This window comes from Megalobrama amblycephala, linkage group LG1 (genome assembly GCF_018812025.1).
Source record: "Megalobrama amblycephala isolate DHTTF-2021 linkage group LG1, ASM1881202v1, whole genome shotgun sequence".
NCBI classification, from domain to species: Eukaryota; Metazoa; Chordata; class Actinopteri; order Cypriniformes; family Xenocyprididae; genus Megalobrama; species Megalobrama amblycephala.
Window position 1 is genome coordinate 63,721,472 of NC_063044.1, and position 12,796 is coordinate 63,734,267.

Sequence of the window (12,796 nt, forward strand, 5' to 3'; positions counted from 1 at the left end):
TGACCACATGTAAAATATAACATAATTTGTTCATCCTTCTGAGATTGTCCCGCATTGTAAAACCGAACGTTTAAAAATGTAGGAAATTTAACATTTGATAAAAAACACTTATTTAAAAATAAAAAAGACAGTAATTAGCACTTTAACCAGCAGGTGGCGGCAAAGTAGCATTTATTTGCGTACATATCAGCCATTTCCTCTAAACGTTTTTCACTTCGTTTTTGACTAAATATTAAACATTATAAAATAACTAGGTTTGAAAAAAACATTTTGTCAATGTGAAGTATGAAATACTCACAAAATCTTATGAAAAACAATAACTTTTATTGTGAATTAATTACACAGAAAGCGAGCACCGCGCTCTCCCTTTGTAATCACAGCAGATGTCAGTCAGAGCAGCGCAAGATCAATGATTTCAGCACACTTGTGAAAACACACATTTTATTCAATTAATCTAACTAAAGTGCACAATAAATATTTAATTTTTGAAGCTTTTTTTTTCACATAAAAGTGTGAAAACTAATGGTCGAATTGAATTTAGCCGAGGAGGAACATTGAGGTACGTCTTTATTTATTTATTTTCTAAGCTGTCTTACGTTTGAATAACTAAATTAATGCTATGCCTGACTATTTAAGTGACTATATTCTGATTATAAACTAAGTATTACACTACTGATGCTCAACACACCAGCAAATGACATCTCACCGGAAGTTATCGAGCTGGCTTATATTAATGCGGAAGTTCTAAAGAACGCTCCGTGCATATAGTCCATTTCACTACTCCAGAAGAATCCCCATCTCTCAACAGGTGAAACACTGCCCCCGTGTGACCATTCTATCAACAGCAATCCAAAGCAAGTCTACAGACACGAGTGCCTACATCACCCAGCAGCGTCACTGGTGGACCGTACCATTCCTATCGTCGAGGTTCTTATATCATGTTTTAAATGTATATTAAAGCTATTACGTGATTAAGTTATAATACAATACTTTAAATTTCTGAATTTACATCGAATAAGTACATTAAATGCCTTTAATTTGTTTTTAATCGAAATTACCTCTGTAACACACCCCCCTCCCCATGAATATAACGGTACAATCGCAAAAAATCTTTCTCTTTGACAGTGGCATTCGACTTCCTCTGACTAGCAGCCATGAGGTACGGTATATTACACGTGTTTTACTCTGTTTTATTGATCTAATTCATATTTTGTTTTAGTATATTTTTAAGTAGAAACTACTTGCGCTTTTTTTACGCACACAATTAAACCTTTGAAGACGATGTATGATGTAATATTACTAACGTATATGGGTACGGTCGCCATGTTGTGTATTCAGACGGCTAAACGTGCTGTCGAAACGAGTAGACGCTGAATTCTGCGCGATACGTTAAATTAAACTCATTGTACACCGTAAAACGTTTGTCAAACGTAGTTTATCATTATCTGGTATTCTTATTTTGGCTTTATTTCCATTTTCGGAAACAAAAAAAAGTCTACGTGGTGAATGCGGCCTGCTTATCAAGCGTGCTCAACATGCTCAAACATGCCCCATTTATAGATTAGGGATACTTTGACGGTCTGCCTGTCCTAAAACCAGTGACAGTTAGAAATAAACGGTCACATGGGCTCATGTTTTGCTAGATTTATATATGTATATATGTATATGTATATATGTGTATATATATATATATATATGTATGTGTATATGTATATATATATATGTATATATATATATATATATATATATATATATATATATATATATATATATATATATATATATATATATATATATATATATATATATATATATATATATATATATATATATATATATATATATATATATATATATATATATATATATATATATATATATATATATATATATATATATATATATATATATATATATGTATATATGTATATGTGTATATGTATATATATATATGTATATATGTATGTGTGTGTGTGTGTATATATATATATATATATATATATATATATATATATATATATATATATATATATATATATATATATATATATATATATATAAATAAAATATAATAGAGAGATGCACATAATAGTTTGTTATTCTGTAGGAAAACGTTACTTGTGTGAACATGTGAATCTAATACTGCAGCAACACACCTTGTTAGGTAGCAGTATATATTATATTGTAGTCTATGGCTGGATGAATATTAATTCAAATTGTTCAATGAAATTGTGATTGTATAGCTTTGTTCTAAATGTCAAGAATTTGTGTGATTTGATCTAAAACTGTCCTTTTCTCTCCAGCATGCTTAGGCTTCAGAAGAGGTTGGCATCCAGCGTTTTGCGCTGTGGCAAGAAGAAGGTCTGGTTGGACCCAAATGAAACCAATGAAATTGCCAACGCCAATTCCCGTAAGCAATTCAGACCACTTGAAGACTCTTCTCTGCTTTTGTTCAATGAATTAATCATTTTCTGGCTTTCTACCTTTGTTTAGGGCAGCAGATTCGCAAGTTGGTGAAGGATGGTCTGATCATCAAGAAGCCTGTAACGGTGCACTCTCGTGCCCGATGCCGCAAGAATACACTTGCACGGCGGAAGGGCCGTCACATGGGTGTTGGTGTGTACCAGTTTAATGACATTTGGTTATAAGTTGCACCATTTAGCCTGAATCCAGAGAAGTTGCTGTTATCATGGCAGTCTCTTGTGGGCCTTCCAGTTGTAACTTTTTTTTTTTTTTTTTTTTTTGCAATTTTCTGTTTATGCAACACTATTTTTGTGCTGTGAATACATTGTGTTGCAGTGTATCTAGAAATTAATGGGAAATAATAATTCTGTAATCCAGGGCACTAAAAGTGGGCAGTTGTAGAGCTCTTTTCTAAGTGTGTTTAATTGATTTGTTTGCATGCAGGTAAGAGAAAGGGTACAGCGAATGCACGTATGCCAGAGAAGTTGTGCTGGATGAGGCGTATGCGTATTCTGCGTCGACTTCTGAAACGTTACCGAGAGGCTAAGAAGATCGACAGGCACATGTGAGTCCACCTTAAAGATGGATTGTTCAATTTAATTGTTCACTTTAAAAGTTTGTATTCTTTTATATACAGTGGTCAACTTTTGAAGTGGATCAAAAAAGATAATCAAAGCTGTACGCAGAACTGAGTTGTCCTAAAAAGAATGTTTTAGGATAACTTTGAGAGGTTTTGATCCACTTCAAATGTTGACTAGTGTAGTTTTATGCATTGACGCTCAACCATATAGCAGCATTTTATGACTGCTATTATGAACATATTGCAGATTTGGCAAGATCCATTTTCCTTAAAAGCTTAGTGAACGTACAGTCTGAATGTTGGATACACAAATGAATGGTTAACATGTTTCTCCTTCAGGTACCACAGTTTGTATCTGAGGGCAAAGGGTAATGTGTTCAAGAACAAACGCATCTTGATGGAGCACATACACAAGCTCAAAGCAGACAAGGCCCGCAAGAAGCTCTTGTCGTAAGTTTGCAAACCACAATAAGCGTCATTACACCTCTCAGCTGCTGTGCTATTATCTTTTTCTAAATTGAGTTGAACATTAACTGATATTCCATGGCAATTATAAAACATGGTTGTACTCTGCTGTAAAGAACGGTGCTAATCTGTGTCCTTTCACCCTGCAGTGATCAGGCGGAGGCTCGTCGCTCAAAGACCCGGGAGGCAAGGAAGCGTCGTGAAGAGAGACAGCAGGCTAAGAAAGAGGAAATCATGAAAACTCTTTCCAAAGAGGATGAGTCCAAGAAATAAGTTTGTCTCATTGCCCTGTCCCAAAAGTTCAACTGTTTATTTATAAACAGTTAAAATAAATACAGTTTGTTACAGCTCTTTGGTCTCCTGAGTGTGTGTGTGTGTGTGTGTGTGGATGGGGGCTAATTAACTTAAAATGGCAAGCTACCAGCGTAAGAAATGACTCGGCAGCAGTCTGAAGCTGTGAGTGCCAACAGAATGGCATTAGTCATTGAAGAGAAAGTAAGCTCTTTTGATAAAACCAGGAGGTCATGACAATTACAAATAATTGCAGAACTAAACCAATTGTTAATGTAAGAATTTAATTGCCCCTTAGTATGAGTTTCAGCAGATCTGAAAATATTGGTATAATGAGCTGCAAAATGGCAATGCAAGAACAAGGAAACCATTCTCTGTTGCTTAATGGTGTTTTACAGTGTCCTGCTCTGTCCCAGTGAGCTGTAGGGCACCTCTGTTAGTCTTTGGTATTTAGCTCATCCTGCAGAAACTAATAAAAACTTGGTGAAATGCTAAGTGTGTTTTACAGTCTGATTTATAGTAAAAGACTTAATGGGTTCTAAATCGATAAGCCAGTATTTCAGAGTTTTTCTTGATATGCAAACCCACTAACAAATAATTGTTATACTAACAGGATTATTATACAATATTTATGTGTGTGTATATAAATTAGGAATGCAACCATAAAGTTAGCCCATGGTTCAATTCATACCTCAGCCTTTTAACCACAGTTTTTGGTTCGGTTTAGTTCTGATGGCTTGGAACATCAGTGTTTTTTATTCTATGCTTAGATGATAGGAACAGTAAGAGGTTAAGGAGAGAAAAAAAAATTATTGCAATACTCTTTATTTAATATTGAACTGATTGTGGCATCCCTAATATGTACATTTTATGTCAGAAATATATATTTTTATTAACAATTTACAAAGTCTTAGACTTTTATGTTTTCCAGGTAGTTGCATTATTTGGCATTTAAATCAGCTCACCTTCAGTAATGTTCTCTGGCAGAGTCAGGGCATTTCTGCTGACACACAGGAGAAGTCAGGGTTCCCACGCGCCTTGAAAGTACTTGTGTTTCAGACACATGAATTCAAGGCCTGGAAAGTACTTGAAAACAAATATTGGTCCTTGAAAGTGCTTGAATTAAATTTTAAATAAATTTTGTGAAAATCTAAGATGCCCCTCGTAGTCCTAGTATATTTGTTTTGGAAAATCATTTTACTATCAGTTTCCGAGTGTTTTCCATTGCGGTACTTCCCCTTGCTTGTTATTAGGAGGGGTTTGCACATTTGAGCTGTGACACTTGCTGTGTCCAAAATGAACATTTTTACAGGGATGTGCGATTTTGATCCTGGACAATTAAAATGTCTCCACGATCTGCTTTTGAAGAAATGTTGTATCGTGCTATATCGCTTTCTGTCAGTTGCAGTCCTGGCGCCTCTCTCAACATACTGTGTAGTACAAAGCGACATACATTCACATCACATGCAGTTATTCACAATCGCAAAAGTTTATTATTTGCATGCGTTTTAAAGCCTTGCCGGTTAAACATTTTATCTGCGTGCTCTTCTAACACGTGCTTTTCTGAGCCAAAGCGCGCACACTCTGATGGTGCGTTCACACCGGACGCGAATGAAGCGGTAAGCGCGAGTGATTTACATGTTAAGTCAATGCAAAGACGCGAATTGACATCCTGCGGCGCGATTCGCGCGAATGAAGCGGCGCGAATGACGCGATTCGCGCGAATCGCGCAAGTTGAAAAATCTGAACTTTGGCGAATTTCCGCGCCGCGTTAACCAATCAGGAGCTTGCTCTAGTAGTGACGTGAGCTGAGGCAGAATTTCGAAACAACAATGGAGGACAAAATCATCGTCGCTGTACATCTTTATACATTTATAGAAACAGAAATAAAAAGGATCGTGTTTGAAAGAAAGTGAATGAGGAGGTCGGACAATCTGATAAGTTGTAAAAAACGGTCTTTACTCAATTAGAGCTATATATATATATATATATATATATATATATATATATATATATATATATACATATTAAGACTACAAGCCAACTAAAGACGACCAATTGATCTTATTCGCTGTAATTTACAATTATTTCCCCACTGACAAGTTGTGTTTATTCAGAGGAAGTGTGCAGAAAGCAGTGGGAGAGTCTGGGACACATAAAGGAGCGGGAGAGCCCCTCTCATGACGCGAATTCGCGTCTGTTGTGAAGGGATTTTAAAACCCTGCCAAACACTGCATTTGCTGGAAAAAGTTATCATTCGCATCTTATTCTGCTAATACTGTCAATACACACAAGGTTTACACCATCGGTTAAGTGTAAAGTTAAACAGTTGAGAGTAAATCGAATCCGTGTCAGAATATTAAATGCGCGCAAGAGCCTTAAAGGGACAGACAACAAATTCTGCGACAAATTCCGTCACTCTAAAGTTGATTCAAATCTGTATTAATTTGTCTTGTGCTGAACACAAAAGAACATATTTTGAAAAAGTGGGTAACCAAACATTTGCTAGTACCCACTGACATCCATAGTATTTTCTTTCCTATATGGAACTCACTGGGGACCAGCTGTTTGGTTACTCACTTTTTTAAAAAAAACTTGTATGTTCAACAGAAGAAATGAATTTGGGTTTTAAACAACTTCTACGGTGAGTAAATAATTACAGAATTTCCTTAATACAGTAGCTTTAACAAGAAACTAAGAATTGTGATATATAAATTGAAATCCTGATTTCTGATCATTTATATCTCTCAATTCTGACTCAATTATTTTCTCAGAATTGCAAGCTTATATATGATGTTTTATAGAGGGTATGCATCGACGTCACTTTCCCGCCGAAAGCGCGCTCCCTCAGCTGGACTGAGTGGCAAAAGAACCTGCTGCGTGACTGGATTTAACAGGGGAAACTGTGAAAATGCGAGTAAAACTAACGAATTACACTAAAGGTTGGAATTGAATGTGTTCCTTACAACTTGTCAAATAAACCTAATCCATGGATATTGACATGCAGCCAGGAGTCGTGTTTCCTAACATTTATATGTGCCTGATTTCGACGGCTGGGAAATACATAAAGCAAATCTGCCTGTGAATATTTTATATAACTACAATATAGATAGGTTTAAATCTGCATAATCACTTATATCAATGTTATTGTCCAGCCTTAAAACATATATAGTTTTATAGTAGTCTATAGTTTTTGTCAGTAGCTTATTGTTTATTTAAAAACACCCAATTATACAGATTATAAAATGGAAAATATTTAATTGATGAGTTGTCAACATAATATATAACAATACAATATATACGGTATGATTTTACCTCAAAATCCAACAATTCCACACAAAATGATAACTGCAAATCCATGTTTCTCTGCCTGGAGTCGAGTTGTTTCTGTGAATTACAGTCATCCATTTGCTTCATTTTTCTGTAGCTTTCGGCAGTCTTTAAATATATACCTCAGGTTTTGTGTTAAATCTATTTGTACAGTAAGTCGCAAAGCTCTTTCCCATTTTGGATGTGTTTTGTGTGTCTTTCGCGACATTCACGCTGAAAACCAATGCTGCCGCTCAGTCTTTTGCCACTCAGTGGACGTGACCGCAGTCGTAAAGGTCGACGGTGACGTCACGTGCATACCCTCTATTAACAAAGTTTGGGAAGAGCAAGTTCAGATAATTAACCTAATTAGCACAGGTGGAGAGCATTCAGTTAATCAACTCAACCAATGACTAGAGGTATAAATTCAGCAGCTTTACCTCTGTTCATCTGAAAGTTCTCTCCTCCACCCCTCACTTTTATCTACTTTTACCACACTGGGGGGAGTACTCTGAATTTGGGCCAAAATTTCGAGCTCTGAGCCCTCTCCCAGGACAGCACGCCAAATACGCATAACTTTCCTCTATTTAATTATATGGAAATGTGAACTATAATATATTGTATATATTCTTACTTTAAGCCACAATTACAATCCATATAATCCTTTTTTTTCACTCAATTGCAAAATGTATTTTTATAATATTCTCTCTATATTATGTTTTTACTCAAGTAATGGTTCATAAAAAATGAGAACCAAAACTTGGATGAAATAATTGTTAACATTAGGGATAAGAAAGCTGCAAACAGTTTTAATATATTTCCAAAATTAATGTACAAATGATTCTGTTCCTCTTCCGGGTTGAAATGGATGCAAATGCAATAGGATGATTAAAATGTTAAGTACTGTAAGAGGTCTTTTATGACGCTCCATATGTAATGTGAATTTGATAGGTGCTTGATATAAAATAAATGGTGCTTGAAAAAGTCCTTGAATCTGGTGTTCATGAAAGAGTGGGAACCCTGAGAAGTGATGCTGGTAAATTCGATAACAGTCATCGTGAAGGTGCTTCTTACAGTGACGTGACCATCTGATGTTCTGACTGTTTATTGTTGTTTTGTAGAGGCCAGTGAATATCAGGCAAAGGCACACCTTGACTGACACACGCATGCAGAGCCCTTAAGTATCTGAGCGCGAGCTGCAACATACACGAACATTAAACATTATCAGAGAGAGTTAGCAAGGCTTTTCAGATTTTTCCACGTGATCTCTGCTTGGTGATCCTCAGGGATGGGCGTATAAAGGAGCGGTTCAGAATATCCTAAATATTCATGCATTTCTTCAGATTTGTGGGCTAAAACTTGTTTTGAGAGGAGCCCTTTTCCATGTTATTTTTGGATCAATACCAGGGCAGTGCTTTGAAAGGCTGCAGTTAAAAAATAAAAAAAGTCTCTACGGATACATTACACTCTTAGAAGAAAAGGTTCTATATAGAACCCCAAAGAACCTTTTTTTCTAAGAGTGTAGAGTAAGCGCTTGAAGTTGGACCCACTTTTGCTAGAGAAAATAAAGACAGAAGAAGTTTATTGCAGAAGATTCAATTATGTGAACCCTAAAACACGAAGAACAGTTATGAGAAAATAATATTTTAGTTTTACTACTTTAAAATTTCACATTTAATTCAGTTTGTTACTTGCCATTTGTTTGTAAATGTTAGTAAAGTTTATTAGCAATTTCTGAGTGAAAATGGATTCTAAACCATTTTTTTCAGTGCACCATAATTTTTCAGAAAAAAAATCATTCAATAATTTTCAATCAATCTCACATAACCTACATACAAACCAATGCATGAGGCCACTTTAACCCTATCAGGAAAAATTTATCTTTCATTTGCTCCCAAGCTGCACTCCTCAGATGTGTCCTGCAGGACCAGACACCACTCCTGCTGAAAAGACAGCAGACAACAGTGTTTCACACAGACTGAACTGATTCAAAGGTTGAGAAATGTCTGAAAATGTAGCCTACTCACTATTTTTAAATATTTTTTTTTAATCTCAATCTTTCCATGTGCCATAAAAGTTTGCTAAAGTACTTCTAGTCTACGTTTTTTAATTATTTTTTTTTTATTTAAAGAAAGAGCTCTAGAAACTGGTAATATCTGGGCTTGTGAGATCAGATCCTGTGAGAAGAAAAACTTTCCACAGCATTTTAATGTCATTACGCAACAACAAAAACTTTCACACCTCTGAAAAATAACAACCTACCTTCTAAACCTACAATCTAAGCTTGTCTCTTGAACTTTAATGATTGATAGATAGATATGATTGACCAGGGACTTTGTAGTATTGTGTGTGAATCTCTCAACTACAATTATACAGGTTAGGGTAAGTGTTACTTTAAGTATTTCAATAGCAAGCACATAATTCACATGGCGCTCCACTGTGAATGAGTCATTACAAATGCACGTTATATAGTATAAACACAGTGCCATCTACTGGACTCTCTAGGTGTCAGTATTATCAGTATGACACTGGATTCATGGCACGATGGGTCAAAACTTCACCTACTGAATCATCAATTACGTACCTTGAGTTCATTGGTGACGCCTTAAAATAAAGTTCAGTTGGTTAACATTAGCAAAACAATGTTAATAGCAGGTTAATATTAATTTATAAATTTACTATTGCTAATTGTTTATTCATGTGTGTTCCCAAGCTAATTTAGATAATGTTAATTAATACATCTCAAGATGGTATATCCCCCCTTGCTGGTTCTTTTCCAGTTGCAATTCAAAGTCATAATCACCTGAAACAGTTTTAACAAAACAGAAAAACATTGTGATGCAACTGAAACTTCATGACAACTTTGTGAATTATTGTTTATGACTGAAAGACTGCTTGATCTCACCTCCTGGAGCGAGGAGCCCATTGTCCAGAACACATGTGAAGAACAATGAGCAAAACAATGTCTCATGCGGAACGGTCCGTGTACCTTTCATCCTGCGATTTTTTTTTTTTTTTTTAAAAGAACAGTATTATGAGATTTTGAAGGAATTCAAAAGCTAAAAATTGCTTTTTTTTTTTTTCAATCTCACCATGTGGAACTTGAATATTCCTTTTTCAGTGCTTCTTGATGCTAGCTCATATTACAGTTCAGTGTGCTGCAGAATTATTTTTATCTGATGCATAACACAATAAATCAACGATATTGTGAATTAGAAACCTTTGTGCTAAATGCATTAAATGCAAGATACATTTTAGCGGCATCTAGCGGTGAAATTGCAGGACAAAAATGTCGTCTGAAGAAGAGAAGAAGCCAGTCAAGCAAACGCGCTTTGTAGAGTTGGTCCGTTTAGGGTTACTGTAGAAACATGCCGACGCAAAATGGCGATTTTGCGAACGTGTAAGGAGACCCGCGATGTATGTAAATAGAAATAGCTCATTCTAAGGTAATAAAAACAATGGTTTATTATTATCTTTATACACCACTGAAAACATAGTCATGCATATTATATTGCATTTCTGTCAATAGATGCTCCTAAAATTCACACATTGCACCTTTAAATGGAGAAATTTGGAAATACAATGAGCAAAACCTTCTCTAAAACCTCAGGAGATCCTCAAAGATGACTGCCCCGGACGTGATTCATAGGAATGTGAAATAGAATGTAATAAACACAATATCTATCATGCAATATTTGACAAGCTGCAACATTTACTGACTGCGATTTCTGATTTTTTCCCCCCATTGATCTCCCTGAGCACAGTAAACTAAAACTCCATAATGAATTAAAATACTTGTGTTTGTAGCTGAACTTCAGTAGGACACTATAGATGTTAATCTTTCAGTGGCTGGAAACACATCAACAGGCCGGTTGTTGCGTAAATGGGCACTAAATATGCACACATTGTCAGGGTTATAAGTTTCATTGTGCCTATGTTTCTTGTATATCCTTTTAGTTTAGCCTTCTTTATTTCCTAGTTAGTTTCCTTAGTTACTGATTATTGTCACAGTCTGTTTCGTTAAGTAGCTTGTTAACTCCTGGTTCTGTTCAGTTCAATGTTGGCTGTCATCTTTGTTTGAAGTCAGGTTCGAGTTTGTTCTTGTGTCTATTTTCAGTGTATATTAAAGACTTGTGTCTTGCATCTGCTTACCACCTCTGTACTGGTGACACATAACTAAATATTTGACTGTTGCACCATTAAGCTAGCCTGACGTGGTCATACTCAATTCTAGTCAGAATATGAGTCTGATACTGCTCCATTGGGCTTTGATTATGGGGGCGTATTTCAACCGATCCAGGAAAGACCTCAATTGGATAGACCTACAACCAATCAGAGCTACAGAGTAAGTGACGTATGTTGAGCGACGCATAGTTGTCAACAGAACTCTTCTTAGCGACCATCGGGGCCAGCTGATAAATCAAACTTTTGCCGAATCCCGTAGGAAGGACGGCAAAGACATCTTTCCCATCGACAAATGCCTTGATCGCGGTCCTCTGTTCCTCTTTTAAAATTAATGCGCTGTCGATATCTTCTATAACGGACGCGATGGCAGAATCTACACATCTCAGTTCTTCAACAACAGCCATCATTGTTGTAAACTAATTGACCTTTCGCAAAGACTCGCTCCCCTTAGTTACTGTTGCTTTGTCCGACAAGCCGTGGCGCTGTCACGCCACACAGAGTGGAGCAAAGAGGAAACTGACAACACATCGACAGACGAGACAGAGCTGGTTACTTATGATATTAAACAAAGTCCCAGCTTTCAAACTGTGTAGTTATTTAAAAAATTCAAACAATAAAAACCGTTTTGTGGCTCTTTAATGTGTTGTGACCATGATCGTGACAGATTGCTGTAGCGCCTCAGCTCAAGAGGCTCGTGAACCGATCATCTCTTCCTACTAGTCCATTTATAGCATCAAATAAACATGAATGAACATGAGAATGAATGTTGTTTCAAACGCGGAAAGACGTCAGTATGCACAATTTTTCAAGTTTAACTCCAACGATGTTAATCTTCTAACTCATGACTGCTTTGACGGACAAAATGGCGGATGCGGCATTCTGATTGGTTAGATCGCTTGTCAATCAAACTCCCCAAGCGTTCTCTGATGACGTGGGCGGTTACGTAACCGCAGATAGCCTGTCCATCATCGATTAAAGCCCGCCCTGGCAATTTGATTGGCTCGGGCCTTCTGGGAGCCGAGCATAATTAAGGTGCGTTCACGCGGCCTTGTAATTCCTGTAGTTACGAGATTCTAGCTTGTAAAAAGCATTCACGTCCTCGTAGAGATCGTAGTTACAGCTTGTAAGCTGGGAGTTTTCTGAAAGCTCCCAGATGTACCACGTGGGCGCTTGTACCACCTGACCACTGTAGATTCATTTAGGCGTTGATAGTGGTGCCATGGAAACGCATAATTCCCAGTCCAAGGACCAAAAGGACGTGAACAGCTCCGAATATAACGTCACGTGTTGTCATTTCAAGATTCCGGTAAATACGAGGTGACGTGAACGCAGCATTACTCCACAATGGATCGAGTCCAGACCGAACTTCCCGTCCAAAAAATGTTGTGGGCGGGGTTCGGGCTGGCACCCAGGCTACCATTAAGCTTAAATCATTGTATAAACTAAATATTTAGGAAAGCCTCAGACGAGGAGTAATGTTTGGAATTCAATTACAGACCGCTT

At 36.6% G+C, this 12,796-nt stretch overlaps 1 protein-coding gene across 1 annotated transcript; it reads left to right on the forward strand.

Annotated features, from left to right (window-relative positions):
* Positions 1-1,009: 1,009 nt before the first annotated feature.
* On the forward strand, positions 1,010-3,855 carry rpl19 (ribosomal protein L19). The gene is made up of 6 exons (XM_048208966.1): positions 1,010-1,159; positions 2,304-2,410; positions 2,494-2,616; positions 2,908-3,028; positions 3,383-3,493; positions 3,658-3,855. Exons 1-6 carry the CDS (start codon positions 1,155-1,157, stop codon positions 3,779-3,781), a joined length of 591 nt encoding a protein of 196 aa, XP_048064923.1. The 5' UTR covers positions 1,010-1,154; the 3' UTR covers positions 3,782-3,855.
* The last annotated feature ends 8,941 nt before the right edge of the window (positions 3,856-12,796 follow it).